Raw genomic sequence first — 25,217 nt, 5'->3', positions numbered from 1 at the left:
TGGTTTGAAACCTGACTTTTTGCCGAATTGTTTGAATCATAGAATAGAATTCCCTACAGCGTGGCAAGAGGCCATTTGGCCCAAAAAGTCCACACCAACACTCGAAAGAGTAGCCCACCCACACCCACTCCCTACATTTATTCCTGACTATTTCCACCTAACCTACATATCCCTGAACACTATGGACAATTTAGCATGACAATTCACCTAACCTTCACATCTTTAAATTATGGGAGGAATCCAGATCACCCAGAGGGGACCCATGCAGACACAGGGAGAATGTGCAAACACCACACCTGAGGTGGGAATAGAACCCAGGTCCCTGGTGCTGTGAAGCAGCAGTGCTAACCAAAGTGCTGTCTGGTCATTTATCCTGAATTCTTCTGTGATTTACTCAGATGTCACTCTTGTTGACTGTTTTAGGATGTTTCAGTGCATTGTGGAAGATGTACTTATAATTTTTGATGAGTATAATGATCTTGAATTTCTGTTTCAGTATTAACCAGGCAACACCCGTGCAAAAGTCCAGGGAAGTTTTACATGTAATTACGACTAATTGTGATTCTGTTTGTACTTTTCTATACTCTATAATTATTTTTGGGCATGTTCAATCTTCCAGGATATATAGTACTTGAGACTGGACCTCCCGACCCAGAGATAGAAATACCAACCCTCAGCCACATTTTATATCTAATTGAGACCATAAGAAATAGGAACAGGAATAGGCCATTCAACCCCTCGAGCCAGATCCACCATTCAGTAGGATCATGGCTGATCCGACATTCCTCAGATCCACTTTCCTTCACTGTCCCCATAACCTTTGATTCCCCAACTGAGCAAGAATATATCTATCTCAGCCTTAAATATACACAAGGACTCTGTGTCCATGGCTGTAAGACCATAAGACAAAGGAGCAAACATTAGGCCATTCAGCCCATCAAGATGCTCTGCCATTCAATCATGGCAGACAAGTTTATCAACACCATTCTTCCGCTTTCCCCCCCCAACCATTGATCCCCTTGATACTCAAGAACCCATCTATTTCAATCTTAAATATACTCAATGACCTGGCCTCCTGTGGCGATTGATTCCATAGATTCACCAATCTCCGGCTGAAGAACTTTCTCCTTATCTCCGTTCTAGAAGGTCTTCCCTTTACTGTAAGGCTGTGCCCGCAGGTCCTAGTCTCCCCTACCAATGGAAACATCTTCCCAACATCTACTCTGTTCAGGCCATTCAGTATTCTGCATGTTTCAATACATCCTCAGCTTCCCCTCATCCTTCCAAACTTCATCAAGTATAAACCCAGTACTCAAACATTGCTCGTATATTAGGCTTTTCATTCCCGGGACTATTTTTGTGAACCTCCTCTGAACATGCTCCAGGGTCAGTACATGCTTCCTGAGATGTGGGACCCAAACCTGCCCACAATACTCCAAATGTGGTCTGACCAGAGCCTTATAGAACCTCAGAATTACATCTTTGCTTCAAGTCCTCTCAAAATAAATGCCATCACTGCATTTACCTTTACTAACTCAACATGCACGTTTACTTTAAGAGAATCCTGGACTAGAACTCCCAAATCTCTTTGCACTTCAGACTTCTGAGTTTTCTCCCCATTTAGAACATAGTCCATGCCTCTATTTTTCCTATCAAAGTGCATGACCTCATACCTTTCCACGCTGTACTCCATCTGCCACTTCTTTGCCCACTCTCCTAACCTGTCTAAGTCCTTCTTTAGCCTCCCCACCACCTCAAAGTTGCTTTTCTCTCTGTCTATCTTTGCATCATCTGCAAACGTAGCCAGAATGCCCTCAGTTCCTTCATCTAGATTGTTAATGTATAAAGTCACCGGCTGCATTCCTGAGATGGACCCTTTTATCCCCACTCTCTACTTTTTGCCAGACAGCCGAGGTTCTATCCATGCTAGCACCTTGTCTCTGACACCATGGGCCCTTATCTTCCTCAGTAGCCTCCTGTGCGGCATCTTACCAAAGACTGTCTGTGGCAAGGAGTTGCAAAGACTCTGAGAGAAGAAATTCTTCCTTAACTCAGTCAACCGCTGTGCCCCTTTATTTGGTGTTTATGCCTTCTTGCCAGAGACTATCCCTTGAGAGAGCGCATCTCAGCATTTCCCTGTCAAGCCCCTTAATAATCCAATATATTTCAATGAGATCATCTCTCATTCTTCTAAACACCAATGAGTCCCAAAGTGTTTAGCCTTTGCTCATAAGACAATCCGTCCATACTAGGGATTATCCTTGTGAACCTTCTCTCAGCTGCCTCCAAAACAATGTTATCTTGCCTTAAATAAGTAGACCAAAACTGCTCAGTGTATTCCAGATGTGGTCTCCCCAGCAGCTTGTACAGTTGCAGTAAGACTTTTCTATTCTTATATTCAAACCCTCAGGAAGTTAGGAGGTATGGCATACAGGAAAATTTAGTTGCCTGGATACAGAATTGGCTGGCTGAAAGAAGACAGCAAATGGTAGTGGATTGAAAGTATTCCGCCTGGAGGTTGGTGACCAATGGTGTCCAGCAGGGATCTGTTCTTGGGCCTCTGCTCTTTGTGGTTTTTATAAATGATTTGGATGAAGTAGAAGGGTGGGTTAGTGAGTTTGCTGATGACACAAATGTCGGTGGTGTTGTAGATAAAGTCGAGGGCTTTTGCAGGTGACAACAAGACATTGACAGGATGCAGAGCTGGGCTGAGAAGTGGCAGATTGAGTTCAACCTAGATAAATGGGAAGTGATTCATTTTGGAAGGTCGAATTTGAATGCTGAATACAGGGTTAAAAACAGGATTCTTGACAGTGTGGAGGAACAATGGGATCTTGGGTCCATGTACAGAGATCCTTCAAAGTTGTCACCCAACTTGATAAGGTTGTTAAGAAGGCCTATGGTGTTTAGGCTTTCACTAATGGGAGGACTGAGGTTAAGAGCTGTGAGGTTTTGCTGCAGCTCTATATAACCCTGGTTAGACCACACTTAGAATATTGAGTCCAGTTCTGATCACCTCATTATAGGAAGGATGTAGATGCTTTAGAGAGGGTGCAGAGGAGAGGGTGCAGAGGAGATTTACCAGGATGCTGCCTGGATTAGAGGGCTTGTCTTATGAAGAGAGGTTGAGTGAGCTAGGGCTTTTCACACTGAAGAGAAGAAGGAAGAGAGGTGTACAAGGTAATGAGACACATAGATAAAGTAGATAGCTAGAGACTTTTCCCCAGGGCAGAAATGGTTGTCGTGAGGGGGCATAATTCTAAGGTGATTGGAGGAAGGTATAGGGAGATGTCAGAGGTAGGTTCTTTACACATAGAGTTGTGGGTGCATGGAATGCACTGCCAGTGGTAACAGTAGAGTCAGAGACATTAGGGACATCTAAGCATATGGTCAGCAGTAAATTGCGGGGTGTATAGGATAGGTTGATCTTGGATTAAGATAAGTGCTCGGCACAACATCATGGCCCAAGAGGCCAGTACTGTGCTGTACTATTCCGTGTTCTATGTTCTAAATAAGGGCCATTGATCCATTAGCCCTCCTGATTACCTGCTGCTCTGTGTGCCAGCCTCCTGTGCTTCATGCACAATAACCCCCACGTGCCTTTGTGTTGCCGCTTTCTGCAATTTTTCTTTAATTAAAAAATATTCTGCTTTGTTCTCCCTTCCACAATGAATAACGTTGCATTTTCCCACATTGTGCTACGTTTGCCAACTTCTTGCCTACTTGCTTAACCGATCAATATCTTTTTGGAATCTATTTGTATCCCACTCGCAAGCTGTCTTTCCATCTGACCCCTGATCCCTGTGGAAACCCACTGGTTACAGACCGTCAGCCTGAAAAAGAACCCAATATCACCACTTGCTATTGGTACTAAACTCCTCCTCCCACCTATTCTTTAGTAGCCTTGAGATGTTTGAAGTATCTTTCCACGATAAAGACTGATACAAAATATATACTTAACTCCTCTGCCATTTTCTTGTTCCCCATAATAATTTCCCCAAATTTATTTTCCACGTGGACAATGTTCACTTTGACCTCTTTCTCCCTCATTATATATTTGAAGAAGCTTATTGTCAGTTTTTATATTCCTGTCCAGTTTGCCCTCATAGTTTATTTTTTCTCTCTTTATCATCTTTTTAATCCTCTGCTGGATTCTGAATTTATCCTGCTGTACAGGACCATCACTGACATTTTCTCCCTTTCTCTTTGTAGTTAATACTCTGAGTCATAGAGTCCTGCACCCTTTGACCCAACCTAGTCCATGCCAGCCAAAATGTCTGTCCACACTAACCACATTTCTTTGCACTTGGCCCATATTTGTCCAAATGCTTTTTAAATGTTGATAATGTACTTGCCTCAGCCACTTCTGTTGGCAGCTCATTCCATATACGTATCACTGTCTGTGTAAAAAAAAGTTGCCTCTCAGGTTCCCTTTTATTCTTTCCCGTCTCACTTTAAACGGATGCCCTCTAATCCTCGATTCCCCAACCCTGGGAAAAAGACTGAGTGCATCCATGCCTCTCATGATCTTATGCACCTGTATAAGGTCCCCCCTCAGTCTCCTATTCCCAAAAGAAAAAAGGTCCTAGCTTGTCCAGACCATTGATTAATTCAGACCATTGAGTCCAGACAACATCCTTGTAAATTTCTTCTGCACTCTTTCAAGTTTAATAACATTGTTCCAAAACAAGGTGACCAAAACTGAACGCAGTCCTCCAAGTGCAGTCTCACCAATGTCCTGTGTGATTGTAACATAACTTCCTAACTTCTATACTCAATGCCCTGACTGATGAAAGCCAATGTGCCAAAAGCCTTCTTCATGGCCTTGTCTACCTGTGACTCCACTTTCAGAGAACATGAACCTGAACTCCAAGGTGCCTCTGTTCTACGACACTCCTTAAGGCCCTAACATTCACCATGAAACTCCTACCTTGATTTGACTTTACAAAATGGAAGATCTCACACATATCTATAAAAAACTCCATTTGCCATTCCTCATTTCCCCAACTGATCAAGGTCCTGCTGTAATTTCTGATAACCTTTGTCACCGTCCACAGTACCACCTATCTTAGTGTTATCAGTAAACTTACTAATCATGCCTTGACCATTCTCATCCAAATCATTGATATAAATAACAAACAGTAATGGGCCCAGCACTGACCCCTGAGGCACTCCACTAGTCACAGGCCTTCAGTCGGGCAAATATCCTTCACTATTACCCTCTGCTTCCTACCATTAAGCCAATTTTGTATCCAATTTACCAGCTCACTCTGGATTCCATGCGATCTAACCTTCCAGAGCAGCCTCCGATGTGGAAGCTTATCAAAGGCCTTACTGAAATCCATATAGACTTTGTCTACCGCCCTGCCCTCATCAACCTTCCTGGTCACTTCAATAAAGAACTCTAACAAATTTGTGAGGTATGATCTACCACTCACAAAACCAAGCTTGTCTATTCCTAATCAAACCCTATCTTTCCAAATGCATGTATATCTTATCCCTCAGAATCTTCTCAAATAACTTACCCATCACAGATATAAAGCTTACTGGTCTATAATTCCTAGGTTTTTCTTTGCAGTCTTTCTTGAATAATGGCACAACATTCGCTACCCTCCAGTCTTCAGGGACCTCGCCTGTGGCTAACAATGATGCAAAAATAACAGCCAGAGCCCCTGCAATTTCTTCTCTAACCTCTTGCAGTGTTCTTGGATATATCTGGTCAGGACCAGGAGATTTATCCACATTCATACGTTATGTAATACATCCAATTACTGTGATATGGACTGTCCGCAAGGTATCACCACTAACTTCCCAAAGTTCCCAAGTCTTCATGTCTGTCTCCATGGTAAACACAGACGAGAAGTATTCGTTGAGGACCTCACCCATCTCCTGAGGTTCTACACATACATGTCTACTTTGGTCCTTGAGGGGCCCTATTCTCTCTCTAGTTATTCTTTTCCTTTAATATACTTAAAGAACCTCTTTGGATTCACCCTAATCTTCTCAGCCAAGGCTATCTCGTACTCTCTTTTAGCCCTCCTGATTTCCTTCTTCAGTAAACTCCTGTATTCCCTGTATATCTCCAGAGATTCCTTTGATCCCAGCTGTCTGTATCTGAGCCACGCCTCCTTTTTTCTGGTCAAAACCTCAACATCTCATCTCATCTCAAGTTTCCTATTTCTGCCAACCTTTCCTTTCACCTTCACAGGCACATATAAAACTTGAACTGGAGCTATCTCACTATTTTTTATAGGTATTTTTGAAAAAAGAAAAACTTTAATATTTTTTACAAAATTACAAAAGTAATACAAATAAGTATAAGTATCAATATAAAATTAAATAAATACAAAGAAAAAAAACCTACTAATCTATCCTACAAACAACCAAAACATAAAATAGAATATCATACATTACTAGCAATAAACAACAAAATAATTAAATAACTAGATATATGCTCAAAATAGATTTACATCAAGTCATAATAAAACCCATATTTATACAGGATTTCTCCTCCCGGGGGTCCCCGGACCAGCCAGAACCATTACCACAGATAGACAAAAGCCCTGAAATATCTGTGCCGATATAGTTCAAAAAGGGCTGCCATGTTTTAAAAAATAATTCCGTTTTTTGGTGCACCCTATTTGGGAGGAAGTCAAGGGGGATTTATTCCATGACTATCCTGTGCCAATTCGAGAGTCTTGGAGGGCCTTCAGCTACCCAATTCACTAAAATATTTTTCCTTGCACAAAGGGAAAGAATGGTAAATAATTTCCTCCCGTACACATCCAGGGAGGCAAAATCTGAAGAGCCCAAAAGCAGGGACACTGGATCCAATCTAATCTCCGTACCCAAGATCTCTGTCAAGGCATTCGCTACTCTATCCCAATACCTGCAGTTCTTATGTCCTGTCCATAGACAATGCGTGAGAGTGTCAACTTCTATTTTACATTTAGGACACATTGGGGATGCTCCTCCCTTGAATTTTGTGAGTCATTCAGGTGCCATATGAGCCCTGTGGAGTATCTTTAATTGAATAGCCTGAGTTCTATTACAAATAGAGATCTTTCTGGCATTTTCCCAGATGTCCTCCCACGTTTCTAAGGAGACTTCCAACCCTAATTCTTGATTCCAGGTTTTAAATAATTGTTCCATGTCCTTGGATACTTTATTATATAATGAGTGATAAAGAGTACTGACCAAGGGGGGCCCCCATCGGCCATAGCACTCTCCTTTCCCTATTCGATTTGTAGAGATTAATTATCAATATGGTCTTCTTTTGTATATAATCTCGTATTTGGAAATACTGAAAAAGGTCCCTGTTAGGCAATCCAAACTTCTGGTGCAACTGCTCAAAGGACATCATAACCTTCCCATCGAACATGTCTCCCAGGCAGGAGATACCTCTGGACTTCCAAGTTTTAAATGTAGCATCTGTCAGCCCTGGCTGGAATCCCGGTGCTCCCACTACAGGAGTATAACGGGAGGTTTTTTGCAGGTTACCCTCATCTTGTTGCATTATCCTCCAGGCTTTAATTGCATTTAATACAATAGAGTTTTTACAATACTCCATAATAACTCTCATCTTGTCCATAAATAAAAGATTGATGAGGGGACATTTTGCTTGGGAGGTCTCCTTATCTAACCAGATTGATTGTGGGTCACATGAGACCCAATCAGTTACGTAGGATAAGAAGGAGCTCAATTGATACCTCCTAAAGTCTGGAAAGTCCACTCCTCCCCTCCCCTTGTGGAAGCTGCAGCTTTTCTAATTTGATAAGGGTCCGTCTATGATTCCAAATAAAGAAGCTGAGCCAGCCGTAGAGCTGAGCAACGTCTGTCTCAGCAGCATCAGGGGGAGCATTCTCATAGGATATAGAAGACGAGGTAGAATATTCATCTTAACTCGGGCTACTCTGCCTAACCAGGATATTGGGAAATCTCACCAGCGTTGAAGGTCCTGCCTTATTTTATCTAATAAGTGCATGAAATTGGCTTTATACAGCTGACCAAATACTGTGGTGATAAAAATACCTAAGTACAGAAGACCTTCTAGTGACCACCGAAAGGGAAAGCAAGGTCCGTCCAGTAAATTGGATACACTGGCAAGACCTCCCGACGGCATGGCCTCAGATTTCATATAATTGATTTTATAGCCTGAGAATATACCAAATAGATTGATCACTTGGATTAGGCGGGGCACAGATATCAAAGGATCTTCACCCAAACTTTGATCAAAGGATCCTTTAAAAAGAGGAGGACATCATCCACATATAGAGTGATTTTCTGTTTGCCCGATCCGACCCTCAGAGCCGTTATGTTAGGGTCAGTTCATATAGTTTCCGCCAGTGGTTCAATCACTAGTGTGAATAATGGTGAAAGAGGACATCCCTGACAACAACCCCTACCAGTGCTAAAGCTATCGGAACCTAAACCATTGGTGATCACAGCTGCTTTGGGATCATTATATAGTACTGAAACCCATTTAGTAAATACCTCTCCAACACCAAACCTTTCCAGTGTATAAAAAAGATATAGCCATTCTACCCAATCAAATGCCTTCTCTACATCCAAGGAGACAGCTAAACCCAGTATTGTTCCCTGTTGACAGGCTTGTATCATATTTAAGACCTTTCTAATATTATTAGTTGACCTGTGGCCCTTTATAAACCCTTTCTGGTCCTCTTTTATGATGTATGGTAATACTCTCTCCAATCTTAATGCTAATATTTTAGAAAGAATTTTGAAATCCACATTTAGTAAGGATATGGATGTATATGATGAGCAATCTTCTGGGGCCTTTCCCTTTTTAAGAATGAGAGAGATATTTGCTTCTGTCAATGAAGGTGGGAGGCAGCCCTGTCTATGTGAATAATTATATATATTTATGAGTGGCCCGGCCAGTTCTCCTATAAAGTCTTTATAGAACACAACCTGAAATCCATCTGGTCCAGGCGCTTTGCCACTCTGAAGCTGTCTAACCGCGTTGAATACTTCCGCATTGTCAGGGGGGGCATTCAAGATTGACACCTGTTCTGAGGTTAAGCCCGGAAGGGCCAAACGTTTAAAGAAGAATTCCATCTTCCCAGTTCTATCCTCACAGTCCTGCGATTTATACAGTTCAAAACTGAACTTTCTAAAGGCTGTATTGATCTTTTTACGATCACTAGTCAGGGTACTAGCACTTTCCCTAATGGACGTAATGGCTTGAGGAGCCTTTTTCTTTCTAGCAAGGTACGCTAGGTATCTGCCAGGCTTGTCGCCATATTCAAATTCCTGAAGAAGGGCTTATGCCCGAAACGTCGATTCTCCTGTTCCCTGGATGCTGCCTGACCTGCTGCGCTGTTCCAGCAACACATTTTCAGCTATGATCTCCACCATCTGCAGACCTCACTTTCTCCCCGCCATATTCAAATAATCTGCTTTGCGAATAATATTTCCCTCTTTGCTGTTTGGGTAAATGTGGTATTTAAGGCTGCCCTTTGTAGCTTAGTGATGGAAGGCCTGTTATGATACGCTGTCTCAGCTGCGTTCAGGTGAGCCTCGTGCAGGCTCTGTTGTTCTTTCTTTTGTCTTTTCCGGGTCGCAGAATATGAGATGACCAAGCCCCATGCATATGCCTTAGTGGTCCCCCACATCATCGACAGGCTACTGGCCATACCTGAATTAATTTCCCAAAAGGTTTTGAATTCCTATGAAAAATACTTTATAAATTTGCTATCCTTCAATAAGAAGGAATCCATACGACAATGTCGGGGGCCTATCCCATCATCCCTAATCTTGACTTCCATATATACTGCAACATGATCAGAAATAGCTAAATTACCTATTTTACAAGACAATATGAAATTCAAAAGGGTCAAGGGGGCAAAAAACATATCAATTCTGGTATGGCCCTTGTGTGGGTAAGAGTAGAAAGTAAAGTCTCTACCCTGGGGGTGAAGGCACCTCCATACATCCACTAGCCCTAGCTCCTTATTCAGATCTGCCAGTTGTCCAGATCTCAGAAATATGCCTGTAGTGCTCTTAGGTATCCTATCTGTCTCTGGGTCCATAATACAGTTAAAATCTCCTCCTATAATTGCATGGTTGACTCCAAAAGCCATCAATTTAGAGAATGCTTCCGTTACAAATTTAAAGGGATGCGCCAGGGGGCAATAAAGATTCAAAATTCCAGATTCCTTTCCATGTATTAGGGCTTTGATCAATATATACCGTCCAGACTCATCTTTTATCTGGCATAACATTTGGAAAGGAAGATTCTTCTGAATAAGAATGGCTACTCCCCTACTTTTTGAACTGAAAGATGAGAAAAAAGCCTGATCAAATCCACCCTGTTGTAGCTTTAAATGTTCTTTGCCAATTAGATGTGCCTCCTGTAAGAGAGTTACATCAACCCTTTCTTTTTTGAGATTTGATAATATCTTTTTCCTTTTGATTGGTGAATTACTCCCCTTGACATTCCAGGTGCATCATCTCAGCGAATGGCTAGCCACGATTGTCCAGGCAAGCCCGAAGACCCCCAGGAGGAAGAACCCCACTCAAAGAACCTTGAATAAAGACCGTAGGAATTTCACAAATACAAAAATTCTTTAAAACATTTAAACCCACACAATTAAAAGCTATTCCTAAGTGAAAAAAAACACAAAATATATTTGAGGAGATTTTCCCCCTTGCTCCCAGGGGGCATAACTACCTATTGATAACCTCACCATAACCTCTCCTAGCTAGGGCCCTGCCCTCGGCCCAGGCATTATAGAATGGAGTGGACAAATTCAAATATTTTATGAAACTAGAGTTAAAAGTGAGTACCCCACCCTCCCCCCACACCAACACGTAGGTGCGTTTAGCAAACACAGTACAAAATAGAAATATATAAAATTATAATCCCAGCAAGTATTAGGCAACTAAGTAAAATGAGGAAAGAGGAAAACCCCGCTCTTAAGTAAAGGGCAAGACAAAACAAACCCCCATTGCCCACAAATTGAGTAATCTGCACAAACTATAAAAAGGAAGCCAAACGAAGAGTAAAGAACAAGCCCCCCCACCCCCAGGGAAAGATGAGTGGAAGACGGATGAAAAAAAAGAGAAAAAAGGGGTAAACAAAGGGGGGGAAATAAAGTCATTATCCATACGGTTCGAGCCCCGCAGTTGATTTAAGAAAGTCCAAGAATTCTTTTGCTTTTTCTGGCGACCCAAAGTTGTAAACGGATCCTCTATGGCTGAAGCGCAGTGTGCCGGATAACGCATGGAGTATTAAATATTTAGGTCTCTCAGACGCTTCTTCGCCTCATCGAATGCCCTCCTCTTGCGGACCATGGCTGGAGAGAAGTCCTGAAATAACATTATTCTGGAACCCTTTTGCATCGTGGCCTGGGGATTCTTCCCCAGGACTCGGCCCGGTCCTAACTCCAACTTCAATAATTGTGGGAGCCATCGCTCCAGAAAGTCCACAAGCTGGCCTTCCTCTTCCCGTTTGGGAAGGCCCAGCAACTGAATATTTTTTTGACAGCCCCGATTATTGAGGTCGTTGATGTGCTCCTCCAGAGTCCGGATTCGATGCTCGAGAGCCTGGACCAGGCTCACGGACGACTTGGCAGCCATTGCTCCGTCCCTCCGACGTGCTGCTCAAGCTTTTTGATTTCTCATGCTGCAGAAGCATGACCGAGATTGACTCCCACCTGGACCGGGACTCCTCAATAAAGGTGTCAATCTTCTCTTGAAGTTTGGTGATCCCGGAGAGCAGGCCCGCCTCTGCAGGTAAGTCCCCCGAGGCAGCCGCGAACGTCTCTGCTGCTGCGGGAGGGGGTGGGGGATGGGTCCCTGCCTGTTGTGAGCTGCGTGAGTTTTTGCGCTTAGTCATATTAACAACAATACCAAACTGTCCAAGTTTGATGTAAAATGACTGACTACGCTGGGCAAAAGCTATCTTAAATGATTTAAAGGGTGAGGTGAAAGCGGGTGCCCCACTTTGCCCAAGTGTTAGGCAGAGCACTACAGACTAATACTTGCCTTAGACTGGGTCACTGCCATCTTGAATCTCCCAAGCCATCTCACTTTTAAAAGCCTCTCACTTGCCAGAGGTCCCTTTGCCTACAAACAAATCATTCAAATCAATCCCTGCAAGCTCCTGTTTCGTTCCATCAACATTCTGCTTAACTTTTCTGGTTAACCATGGATGGTTTATCCCTCTCTTGGAATCCTTCTTTCTGACTGGGAAATATTTTTGCTGAGAGTCATGGATTATCTCCTTAAATGTCTGCCGCTGCTTTCTTTTTTGTTTACTTGTGGGATGTGAGCATCACTGGCTGGTCAGTGATTATTTTCTTTGCCCAGTTGCCGTTTAAAAGTGAACTGCTGCAGTCCATGTGCTGTAGATAATCCCACGATGCCCTTAGGGAGTGAATTCCAAGATTTTGACCCAACGACGGTGAAGCAATGCTGATATATTTCCAAGTCAGGATGGTGAGTGACTTGGAGGGGAAAATGTAAGTGGTGGTGTTTCCATGTATTTGTGCCTTTATGCTTCCCAAAAGTGGTTGTGGGTTTGGAAGGTGCTGTTTATGGATCTTTGGTGAATTTCTGCAGTGCCTCTTGTACATAGTGTACTATGTTGCTACTGATTGTTAGTAGTGGAGGGGATGAATGCTGGTGGATGTGGTACCAATCATGCAGGCTGCTTTCTCCTGGATGGTGTAAAGGTTCTTGATTAGATTACATTACAGTGTGGAAACAGGCCCTTCGGCCCAACAAGTCCACACCGACCCGCCGGAGCACAACCCACCCATTCCCCTACATTTACCCTTTTACCTAACACTACGGGCAATTTAGCATGGCCAATTCACCTGACCTGCACATCTTTGGACTGTGGGAGGAAACCGGAGCACCCGGAGGAAACCCACGCAGACACGGGGAGAATGTGCAAACTTCACACAGTCAGTCGCCTGAGTCGGGAATTGAACCCGGGTCTCTGGCGCTGTGAGGCAGCAGTGCTAACCACTGTGCCACTGTGCCGTGATGTTGTTGGAGCTGCACATGTCCAGACAAATGGAATGTATATCATCACACTCCTGAGTTTTCCTTGTAGATGCTGAACAGGCTTTGGGGAGTGAGCAGGTGAGTTACTTGCCACAGTATAAGAACATAAGAACTAGGAACAGGAGTAGGCCATTTGGCTCTTCGAGCCAGCTCCACCATTCTGTAAGATCACGGCTGATCTTTTTGTGGCCTCAGCTCCACTTACCCACCCTCTCACCGTATCCCTTAATTCCTTTATTATTCAAAAATTATTTATCTTAGCTTTAAAAACACTGACAGAGGAAGCATCAACTATTTCACTGGGCAGTGAATTCCATAGATTCACAACCCTCTGGGTGAAGAAGTTCCTTCGCAATTTCGTCCTAAATCTGCTTCCGCTAATTTTGAGGCTATGCCCTCTTTCATCTGCCAGTGGAAACATCCTCTCTAATTCTCTCCTATCTATTCCCTTCATAATTTTATATGTTTCGATAAGATTCCCCCTCATTCTTCTGAATTCCATTGAATATAATCCCAGTCTACTCAGTCTCTCCTCACAAGCCAACCCCCTCAACACTGGAATCAACCTGGTGAACTTCCTCCAGTGCCAGTATATTCTTTCTCAAGTAAGGAGACCAAATCTGCACACAGTACTCCAGGTGTGGCCTCACCAGCACCCTATACAGCTGCAATATAACCTCCCTGCTTTCAAACTCAATCCCTTTAACAATGAAGGGCAAAATTCCATTTGCCTTCTTAATTATTCCAAGCCTCTGATCTGCATTTTTAGCCAACATGTTTATGTGGCGAATCCAGTTGAGTTTCTGGTCAATGATAAAGCCCAGAATGTTCATAGCTTTGAAATTCAGTAATTAGATTAGATTCCCTACAGTATGGAAATAAGCCCTTCAGCCCAACAAGTGCTGACCCTCTAAAGAGTAACCCACCCAGACCCATTCTCCTACCCTATATTTACCCCTCAGTAATGCACCTAACATTATGGACAATTTAGCATGGCCAATTCACCTGACCTGCACGTCTTTGGATTGTGGGAGGAAACCAGAGCACTCAGAGGAAACCCACGCAGACACAGGGAGAACATGCAAACTCCACACAGTCAGTCGCCCGAGGCTGGAATCAAACCCAGGTCCCTGGCACTGTGAGGCAGCAGTGCTAACCACTGAGTCACCATGCCACCCCAATGGTAACATCATTGAATGTCAGGGGGTGGTGGTTAGATTGTCCCTAATTGGAAGCAAGGTAAAAACAATGACTGCAGATGCTGGAAACCAGATTCTGGATTAGTGGTGCTGGAAGAGCACAGCAGTTCAGGCAGCATCCAAGGAGCAGCGAAATTGACGTTTCGGGCAAAATCCCTTCATCAGGAATCATTGCCTGGCATTTGTGTGATGTGAATGTTACTTGCTACTTGTCAGCTCAAGCCTGGATGTTCTGCAGATCTGGTTGCATTTGAACGTGGACTGCTTTAGTGTCTGAGGAGTCTCAAATGGTGCTGAACATTGTCCAGTCATTGGCAATGTCCCCAGTTCTGATCTTATAATGGATGCAAGGATACTGATAAAGTGCTGAAGATGATTAAGCCCAAAACACTAACCTGAGGAACTCCTGAGAAGATGCACTGGAGTTGAGTTGACTGACTCTGCTTGGGCCTCAAGTGTGATGACAGGAGAGGGCTTACCTATCTCAAAAGTTCCCTTTCCTTTTTGGGGAACTTCCTTCCATATTCCCATGCCATAAGGGCTCCCTCTTGGAGTGCAGTCTTCCTGTCTGGCTTCTCTACTGGGAATCATCTCTCTCACCCTCAGTTGTTTCCCCTTCCCTCATCAACTGTGAGAGTCCACTACACTTAACTGGTCCTGGATTCTGGAATTTAGAATCTAGGGATTCCATGTATTTCTAATCCTGATTGCTGCTGCATTACAGTGCAGCTAGCAGTTCTGTGATCTGGAACTTCTGTTTGAGTGAGGGGTGGAATACCTGCCTTGAGCTAATTACCACTCCTCATCCACCAAATTTCTTGGCATCCACCTGGTGGAGAATCTCACCTAGTCCCTCAACACTAGCTCCATAGCCAACAAAACCCAGCAGCATCTCTACTTTCCGTGTAGATTAAGGAAATCCCACCTCCGACCTCCCCCATCCTCACCACATTGTACAGAAGGGTCATTGAGAGTACCCTGAGCTTCTCCATCACTGCCTGGTTCGGGAAGTGCACCGTCTCAGATTGTAAAACACTACAACAGGTAGTGAGAACAGCTGAGAAGATCATCGGGGTGTCTCTCCCCTCATTACAGACCTTTACACTGCATCCGAAAGGCTAAGAGCATTGTGGAAGACCCCACATACCCCTTACTCAAACTCTTCTCTCTCCTGCCATCTGGCAGAAGATACCGGAGCATTCAGTCTCTCACAGTCAGACTGTGCAACAGTTTCCTCCCCCAAGGCATCAAGTTCCTTAACACTGTATTATCGGACTCTTACCCATCTGAAATTCTTTGCACAACTTTGAATTGTTGCTAGAACAATGTCTATTATTTATCATCCTTTTATTACACTGTAAGTTGCGTGTTTTTCACTTCTTATGCACTTTATGCTGCCCTTTGTATGATCGTGTGATTTGTGCTGTCCATGTAGCACCTTGGTCCCGGAAGAACGCTGTCTCATATTTTTATCGTATCAGTTGTATATGATAGGAATGACAAATAAAATTTACTCGACTTGACTCAACTCTATTAAAGTGGTGGATAAGTGCTTCCCCACTGACTGGTTGGACAGGAAACCTCACCATCCAAACATTCCTGTGCTAAATGTTGTCACATTTCACACTTCTGGTTGAAATCAGCTAATGGAGCACAAACTGGGGATTGACATCAGACCTGTGTGGTGCTTATGGTGCAGGAATACACAACATGGGTGAGAACTATCTACCTGACATCTTAACAAAGAGTCTTTTCACTTGAAAATCAGGGTTAGGTGAAACTCAAAATGATAAGAAATCGAAATCATTTATAAAGCGTTTCCACTTCAATATTAATCAAACTATTTTGAGTCAATTAAACTGCTTATAACATTCCAACAGTAGTAACTTGTGAACTGCACTTTCTGCCTATGAAAGTCTCTGTGGAGGTTTTCTTGAAGTGCTAGCCTTGCATGGACAATTTCATGAAATCGGTTACCACTTGACCAATATATATTTGGTGCTTTAATCAGTGAATCATCTGAAGTGTTGTGATCCAGAATTTCTAATTTTTGTTTTTATTATCTTTCAAATGCAGGTGTTTGAAGAAAATTACAAGCACATAATATTTGACTATGACAGAGTGAGATTCAGCACTGCCGCCGCACAATGAGTCACTTGGATAAATTTTTGCAGCCAGCAAGGTCAAAAAATGTTGCTTATTCATCTGATAACTTCACGTTGTAAGTAGGCGATAGTATTAATATAATATATGGTTGAGAAAATCGATGTAGACATTATTTGAAAAAGGGTTTCATTCTTGACTAGATCACTTTACTGATTGAAATAGTGGTGGAAGAAAAGTAGCACATAAAGGCAATTACTCTGCAATAAGTCAAACTGTGGGTAATTTCTAAACTTCACAGCAGTTTTAGTATGGTTAGTTTTAAGTTGAAACCGAGTGCAAGTTTATTTCCGGAGGTGGCATTCTGATCTGGGTGTCAGGCTGAGATTACACTTTGGTGTATGTCAGTGTACAGCAAACACCTTTTTGGATTAATACATCATATTGGTGTCATTCTACCTTAACAGTCACAGGGGATAAATTTGTTTTCAATGGTTAGTTGGAGGGCTTGCTGTACTGTTCATGTGCCTGTGCTGCCATTGTTGTCTGCACAGCCTGAGTGACATTCTTTGAGGATGAGGGTGCATGAACTGTGTCCCCTATGTAGCAAGAGATGTTGATGCAATCTTGATGTCATAAAGCCCATCTAGGCTTAAATTTAGTCAGCGGAAGGTTTGTCCCATACAAGCTTTGTTTAACGGACACCCGAATTGCAGGTGAAAACAAAACCATTGCAGTGTGCTGCAATGTGGTGCAAAGTGTTTTGGGAGGTATTCTGTGAGCTTTTACTGTTGTCTGAATATTGTCACACCCTCATGGAGCAATAAGTAACTGTCCTCATGCAGATTGTGACTTCAGGGGTCTGTAGGGTCACTGGGTGGATGGAGCAGAGGCTGTAGAGAGTGGAAGCTCTTTGCTAAGTTTGAGCTAGACTCTTCCATGCTTGAAAGGCTAGCTAATGAACCCAGCATTTCTGACCCCACCAACTGCCTCATTCTGAATCCTCTGTAGCAATATTTATCTGCATCTCTCTCAATGAAACAAATATGTGAACGCATGACATATCATTTGCTGTTCCTGACTCCGTCGTTATCTCTTAGGTACATGCATTGCCAGTATCTGAGCAGGTGACTCAGGGTGACAGATTAAATGGCAGGGCTTTGTCATGAGTGCTGTGCTGTTGTCTTTTCTTCTTGGGCTGATAGGTGGCAGATTGCAGGTTTCTGAAAGTAGTAACTCAAAAACAGAATGATCCAGGAAGCAAGAGGCTCATGGCCACAACACAGTAGCTTGCTCATCATGCTAGATAGCAGAGTAAGGTTGACCAGGTAGTTGCAAAGGAACATAAGGAATTAATCTGCCATCACTTGACTAAAAGGTCAGATACTGCAACAGTCATCAATGCCAGCCTCTTGAAGCAGAGACTTATCCACAGGACTGTTAATGCTGCTTACTGGGGTTTTAACAAAATACAGACAGTAGGATGGTGGCCATGGAAGTCTGAATCCACTAAGGAGTGTGTAACAACTCACCTGCCGAATCAACTAGCCCTGAAAATGGATGGCGCTAGAGTGTCAAGCCCATACCGAAGAAGGGCTTATGCCCGAAACGTCAATTTTTCCTGCTCCTCGGATGCTGCCTGACCTGCTGTGCATTTCCAGCACCACTCTGATCTTGACTCTAATCTCCAGCATTTGCAGTACCCACTTCTGCCTTTTACAAAATATGTTGTAGCTGTGTTAAATAAAACCTAGAGATACAATAGCAATTCCATTTCAATTAGGCTATGTTAAACAGAAATCTTTAGAGGGAGCACGGGCTGACAGTATTAAGCAGTTTATTTAACAGAGTGACTTGCTAGGTTACTTTGATTGCACTGGCTTGGTACTGGATTGACACACATACTAGAACAGATAAGGTCTTCATTCCTGAGAGGACATTAGTGAACTAGTTGAGTTTCTACAACAGTACTAACAGTAGTGTTAGTACCTTTCACTGATAGTCACTTTTGTTGTTTTAAATCGCATTGTCAATGCATCAATGTACCTTTAATGGACACACTGTGTCAGTATATCTTTAAAAGACATGCTCATGACATCACTATTAGAGCATGTTACCTGCAGAGTTCACAATCAAATAGACATTTTGTAAGGCTGTTGTTTCTTGAGTATTAAGATCTCAGACTCCACTTTTCCTTGGGTTACTTGAAGCATAATGCTCTTTGTCCAGACACTTCTATCACTGTGGAAGTAATTGTATACAGTAGTTAGCCGTAATAAATGTTTCTTAGATTCTTCAGTACGATGACATACTATGTTATGGGAGATAACATAAGCAATTTTGCATGAGGTAAAAACTCAGTTGGAAGCAATATCACATCAACTTTACTTTCCCCTGAAATTTACATTCTCTAATTTCTGTTCTGTTCTGTTTTACTCAGCCAATAATGTAACCTCTGCACTACCATTTCCAAGTACGTCAAGTCCCAACTGTATCTGGAGTTCTGGTATCATAGGTCAGAGGGAAACCTGCCAGAACTCAGTCTCCTCCCCTGGCTGGCACTATCACCATCCTAATTACAGGCACTGAAGGAACTGCCAGCAGAGGACCTGGCAAGAATAAGAAGGGGGGCATTTACCCAAGACTGATCCAGCTATAGGCTTCACTGGTGAAGTTTGCTGAGATCCTGCACCATTTTAAACCTCCAGCCTGTATGCACCATCAGCTTAATATTGAGGTTTATCATTTTATTCTTCAGGTTTTTACCTCTTTATTTCCCACCCTCCTTTCCTGGTAATTCTACTAACTGTAAAGCACAGTTTTGATGTTGACTTGAATAGTACTTGCACTCATGAAAACAAAACTTAAGACTAAAATTTTCTTCCAGTCAGAACCCCTGGAATATGGTAATGATTACAAAGGCACTGAAAGGGGCAAAAAAAGCCAAGATGGAAGAATCAAAATTCCTAAATGAAATCAAATTTTTTAACAGTTGCATGCTCAGACATGTGGAAAGTGTGGAAAAACCCAGAATTTCTTTGGAAGGTAAGTCATGAGCCTTTTAGTTCCTGACATTTTGTGACAGTATGATGTTTTAGTCTGGAGCCAATCTTCTGGAGTTAAAATGAAAATAAATATTTTGTGAGGCTTTTTTTTTAGATTGCGTGGACTTTGTAGAAAGTTGCACATTGCTCTCAGTATGAATAAGCTTGACACAACAATGAATGAATCAATTCATCAATGAAGGTTGAGCCAATAATCTAATTTCATATGCTGGGGAGACATGTATATTGGAGTCTGTTGAGAAGCTTGAATTCTTCTTGGTTGTAGAGAAGGTGATGAGGAGATTTAATAGAGATGCTTAAAATCATGAAGGTTTCAGACCGGGGAAATAGAAACTTATCAATATGTAAAGAATTAGATTTAAATGACTGGCAAAAGAATGAAGTTACAGGAGGAAAAAATAGCTTTACACAATGAGCAATGGATACAGCTTCATGGAATCATAGATTGGTAAAAGCACAGAGAATCAATTTGAATCACTCTTGGTATGAGTTGCTCAGTTAGTCTCACTCAATCTCTTTTTCCCTATTGTTATGATATCAGCCATTGGCAGTACTGGACAAATCAGATTGCAGAGTGAAAGCTGGCTTGATAGATCATAAGTTGTATTTTTATTACAATTTGTTTACTGTGGTGGTCAGTCACTGAACATATTCACATGAGGCTGCTAATATATTTATCAACGGACAATCTGTTTATCACACAAAATAAAAGAATAACAACAACAATCTCACCATAAACTGTAACAAGACAAAAAAATTGCCCAACAACATCCTTTAATCCCAGGGAAGTATCATTCCTATCTTAACTCTTTGTTACTCAACTGATAAGGTCACAAGTGTTTCCTTTCAGACTCTCTGCACATTCACCAGATGTGAGTTCTCTGTAACTGTCCTTCCCTCCCTGAGATACACAAACGCTGGCTAATTCACTGACTGGGCTGGCTGGGTAGACATGGAGCAGAAGGCATTTAATATAGTGCGAGGTGCTGCATATTGGCAGAAGGGTCGGGCCGAGGATGTGTAGACTTAATGGTACCCTTCTAAGAAGTGTGCAGTGACAGATACTGGAAGGGCTCTGTGTGTATAAATCTTTAAAGGCAACATGACATATTCAGTGAGTACAGTAGAAAATGTGGGATCTTGTGCTTTATAAATAAGCGGCAGCGTTTATAAAGCTTTGGTCAGACATCAACTAGAATATTGTGTCTAATTCTGGTCACCACACTTAAAGGTCTAAGAGATTGCAGAGAATTAGCAAAATTGTTCCCGGTTGAGGGATTTTATCTGCAAGGTTAAGTTGTCAAGTTAGGGCTGTTCTCCCAGGGGCAAAGGAAATTTGAAAGCTTTACATTATGGTGACAGATTTTCGATAATTTGATAAACAGATTAGCTAATAGTCATGGAATTAAGGAACACACATTTAAGATTTTGGGCAACAGAAAAGGGGTAGAGAGTTGTCATGGGCTCATTGGCCAAATAATTGTAATGGTTCTGTGACTGTATGACTTGATCTTAAATGCATTTTATCTGCAGCAATAGCTTGCAGGAATTACTCTGCTGACATTGGAACATGTGCAGAACAACTGTACCTTTCTAAAGAGCTGGCATATTTCATGGTCAATGATTGTTGGATATTTGAGTGAACATATTGGTTGCAGAACAAAGAATTATCCCCTGTAGAATAATGTGCTCCCTTCATTTCACGTACATTAATTAAGACTTTGCTTTTGATGGTATGAGGTAAAAGAAGAATATTGGCTGGGATCCTGGGAAAATTGTCCCTTCCTTTCAAATAGTCTCATAAAACTTTACTGTTCATCTGATTGAGTAAGTCAAACCTCGGGTTAATATGAGTTGCAAATTCAAACAATTAAGCATTTTTAAAAATAGAAGCATGGGATGGAATTTTATAGAGATCTGAATAACTGGACGATGGTGAAAAATGTCACGGAATCATGCGAGAAGTCCAGTGAGGCCCATCTTGATGTTGGGAACAACTCACTTAAATAAGGGCTGGGCATCATGATAAGATTCTCACTGCGTTGTGGCAAGTTACTTACTAAGGACAATCTTACTGACCGCAGATCCTGCCTCATAACTGTGGTGTAAAATTATGTCCCAATACATGTGTGAATCATAATGTAACACATGTATTGGGCCAAGCAGTGGAATGTGGTGAAACGGTTAAAAATTATGTCCCAATACATGTGTGAATCTAACCGGAATGGAGGTGTTGCTTAGTCCCGTGTGAATCTTATTACACACCTCCCCGTGTGAATCTTCTTATCTGTATGTAACCAGAATGGAATGTGTTTTTTAGCCTTGCTCTGCTGTTCACATGAATGTTTATATCTGGAAAAGAGTATATCAGCTGGAAAAGTCTCCAGTTCGGTGAGTCTGCTCCGGGGTTACGTTTAACCGCCGAGCGTGGGTTGTTGGCAACCGCTCTACGAGAACTGACGGCTCCCAGTTCCGGTAACATGTAGAGTGAGTATAAGCCAGACCCGTTGTATGAGACCTGGTTGTGGCGACGCTGCGGGGAATAAAATGCCCATATTCTAGCAGACTCGCCTCTTGGTCGTTTGTTCTGTGTCAGACTACTCTCCTACGAACCTGACCTTGAGAATTTTTTAAAACATTTGGCGTAGTCGAGCAGGGTCAATCGCAATTGAGGAGAGATTTTGATACAGAACAATGTTTTGGAAAAAGACTAAGAAACCAGAAGAACAAACTGTGGAGGTCCCGACCGTCCCGGGATGGCATGGATGTGGGCATGTACGTGGCAGTTTGTTTGAGAGAGGATCCCAGTCCTGCCGAAGAACCCCTTGCCTGGGGTACAGCGGAGGATGTGGGCATGTCCAAAAAGCTGAAGCGGAGTTAACAGAATTGAATGGGATTGAACTGAACTGAACTGAGTGGAACTGAAGTGAATCAAATTGAACGGAACAAAATGGAACTGAGCTAAATTGAATTGAAATGGACGGAACTGAATTGAACTGAACAGACCTGAACTGAGCTGAATTGAACTACACTGAATTGACTGAACTGAAATTAACTGAAACGAATTGAACTGAATTAATCATAATGTAACACATGTATTGGGCCAAGCAGTGGAATGTGGTGTAAAATTATGTCCCAATACATGTGTGAATCATAATGTAACACACGTATTGGGCCAAGCAGTGGAATGTGGTGAAACGGTTAAAAATTATGTCCCAATACATGTGTGAATCTAACCGGAATGGAGGTGTGGCTTAGTCCCGTGTGAATCTTATTACACACCTCCCCGTGTGAATCTTCTTATCTGTATGTAACCAGAATGGAATGTGTTTTTTAGCCTTGCTCTGCTGTTCACATGAATGTTTATATCTGGAAAAGAGTATATCAGCTGGAAAAGTCTCCAGTTCGGTGAGTCTGCTCCGGGGTTACGTTTAACCGCCGAGCGTGGGTTGTTGGCAACCGCTCTACGAGAACTGACGGCTCCCAGTTCCGGTAACATGTAGAGTGAGTATAAGCCAGACCCGTTGTATGAGACCTGGTTGTGGCGACGCTGCGGGGAATAAAATGCCCATATTCTAGCAGACTCGCCTCTTGGTCGTTTGTTCTGTGTCAGACTACTCTCCTACGAACCTGACCTTGAGAATTTTTTAAAACAATAACAAGCAGCTTTCTATTCTATCGCTACAGCAAGAAAATTGGTCGCTGAAAATTCTCATCATGGAAGTTAGAGCAAATTCCTGCACCAAAAGGGCGCCAAGCAGCAGGCGCAAACATATCATGTTACCCCAATGGGCATTGGTCACATGCACCCCACATCCACAGACAGACATTATCATTTGACATATACCAGCATCTAAGAACCCTCCACTTACAGGAAAGTTCTGCACTTAGGGATTGATACCTAGCTCATGGACTAGTCCAGGCTGCATCGCTGAGCTGCTTTTCATTAATGCTCCCTTTGGTTTAGCATATTAATACAGCAATAATATGAACCTGGCTGAGAAGCAAGGCACAAAAAGCAAGGTAATGCAAGGCAGGGATACTGCAAGCATCCCGATAGGCTCACTTGTTTTTATTTTGGATTTCCAGCATCTGCAGTTTTTTTAACTTTTATAGTGGTATTGATTGGGATGAATAACAGCGAGTGAGGGAAGATGTTTCAGGGAGTACTGAGAGTTGTAGATCATGAGCCTATTGGGAGTGGATACGGTAGCAAAGAAAGATTGAGTTTGGGGTATTGGACAGAAGGTGGTGGCATTTTTACTGGAGGAGTGGAGAAGTTCATTGACGTTTTTCCTACCTCTTCTCCTCAGCTGGTGCTGAGGAGAAGAGGGATCCTACTTCTGTACCAATCCGCCCAGCAGGATATCCAGGTCCCTGCCCAGAAAACGGGACACCAGTTTTCTCTTCTCTGCCATATCCAGGTCATATTTCAGGAACCTTGTGGGCTGCTCCAGACTGATAGTGCTTGTCCAGGTATACAACAGCCTTTTAAAGATGGTGCCAGTACCCAGGGATGCTAGTCCATTTTGGGATATCACAAAAGCGGTGAGCGGTTCCAGGTCTAAAATTAAAATGGCCCGGAATCGGGTGAGAGGGGCTCCTCTGGGCCAGATTAGATAGTTAACAAGGGGAGTTTAAGATGAGGTGAGCTAATATGGGGGTTTTGGGAAGGTGAGGTGAGGTGAGCTAATGAGGGGTTTCGGGAAGTTGAGGTGAGCTAATGAGGGGGGTTCGGGAAGTTGAGGTGAGCTAATGAGGTGGGGTTCAGGAAGACGGGGGGAGCTAATGAGGGGGCTTTAGGAAGATGAGGTGAGCTAATGAAACGAGCTAATGAGGGGGGTTCGGGATGTTGAGGTGAGCTAATGAGGGGGGTTCGGGAAGTTGAGGTGAGCTAATGAGGTGGGGTTCGGGAAGATGGGGGGAGCTAATGAGGGGGCTTTAGGAAGATGAGGTGAGCTAATGAAACGAGCTAATGAGGGGGATTCGGGATGTTGAGGTGAGCTAATGAGGGGGGTTCGGGAAGTTGAGGTGAGCTAATGAGGTGGGGTTCAGGAAGACGGGGGGAGCTAATGAGGGGGCTTTAGGAAGATGAGGTGAGCTAATGAAACGAGCTAATGAAGGGGGTTCGGGATGTTGAGGTGAGCTAATGAGGGGGGTTCGGGAAGTTGAGGTGAGCTAATGAGGTGGGGTTCGGGAAGACGGGGGGAGCTAATGAGGGGGCTTTAGGAAGATGAGGTGAGCTAATGAAACGAGCTAATAAGGGGGATTCGGGAAGATGAGGGGAGCTAATGAGGTGGGTTCGGAAAGATGAGGGGAGCTAATGAGGGAGGTTCGGGAAGATGAGGGGAACTAATGAGGGGGGTTTAGGAAGATGAGGTGAGCTAATGAAACGAGCTAATGAGGGGGGTTCGGGATGTTGAGTGAGCTAATGAGGGGGGTTCGGGAAGTTGAGGTGAGCTAATGGGGGGGTTCGGGAAGTTGAGGTGAGCTAATGAGGGGGGGTTCGGGAAGATGAGAGGAGCTAATGAGGGGGGTTCGGGAAGATGAGGGGAGCTAATGAGGGGGGTTCGGAAAGATGAGGGGAGCTAATGAGGGAGGTTCGGGAAGATGATGGGAACTAATGAGGGGGTTGGGAAGATGAGGTGAGCTAATGAGGGGGGTTCGGGAAGATGAGGGGAACTAATGAGGGGGGTTTAGGAAGATGAGGTGAGCTAATGAGACGAGCTAATGAGGGGGGACCGCGAAGATGAGGTGAGTTAATGAGATGGGGTTTGGGAAGATGAGGGGAGCTAATGAGGGGTTTTGGGAAAAT

General features: G+C 43.1%; 1 protein-coding gene across 3 annotated transcripts in view; it reads left to right on the top strand.

The window, feature by feature from the left end:
- LOC148152104 (uncharacterized) overlaps nucleotides 1-25,217 on the top strand; it is a 45,777-nt gene that overhangs the window by 8,505 nt on the left and 12,055 nt on the right. For 2 of the 3 annotated variants that reach the window (XM_087985935.1, XM_087985926.1), the window contains 2 exons: nucleotides 16,311-16,455; nucleotides 19,225-19,382. In XM_087985935.1, the coding sequence (XP_087842061.1) occupies nucleotides 16,382-16,455; nucleotides 19,225-19,382 (232 nt within the window). In that variant the 5' untranslated portion in view covers nucleotides 16,311-16,381. Of the gene's footprint in view, nucleotides 1-9,901; nucleotides 10,562-16,310; nucleotides 16,456-19,224; nucleotides 19,383-25,217 lie in introns of those variants that run through there. The other variant, XM_087985932.1, reaches the window with a different exon arrangement.

The sequence above is a fragment of the Chiloscyllium plagiosum genome, unplaced genomic scaffold, assembly GCF_037043375.1.
Source record: "Chiloscyllium plagiosum isolate Xiang-an unplaced genomic scaffold, Cpla_swu_hap1 HiC_scaffold_1, whole genome shotgun sequence".
NCBI classification, from domain to species: Eukaryota; Metazoa; Chordata; class Chondrichthyes; order Orectolobiformes; family Hemiscylliidae; genus Chiloscyllium; species Chiloscyllium plagiosum.
Note: the sequence above shows the minus strand (reverse complement) of the source record. Positions and strands in the feature narration are given on the sequence as shown.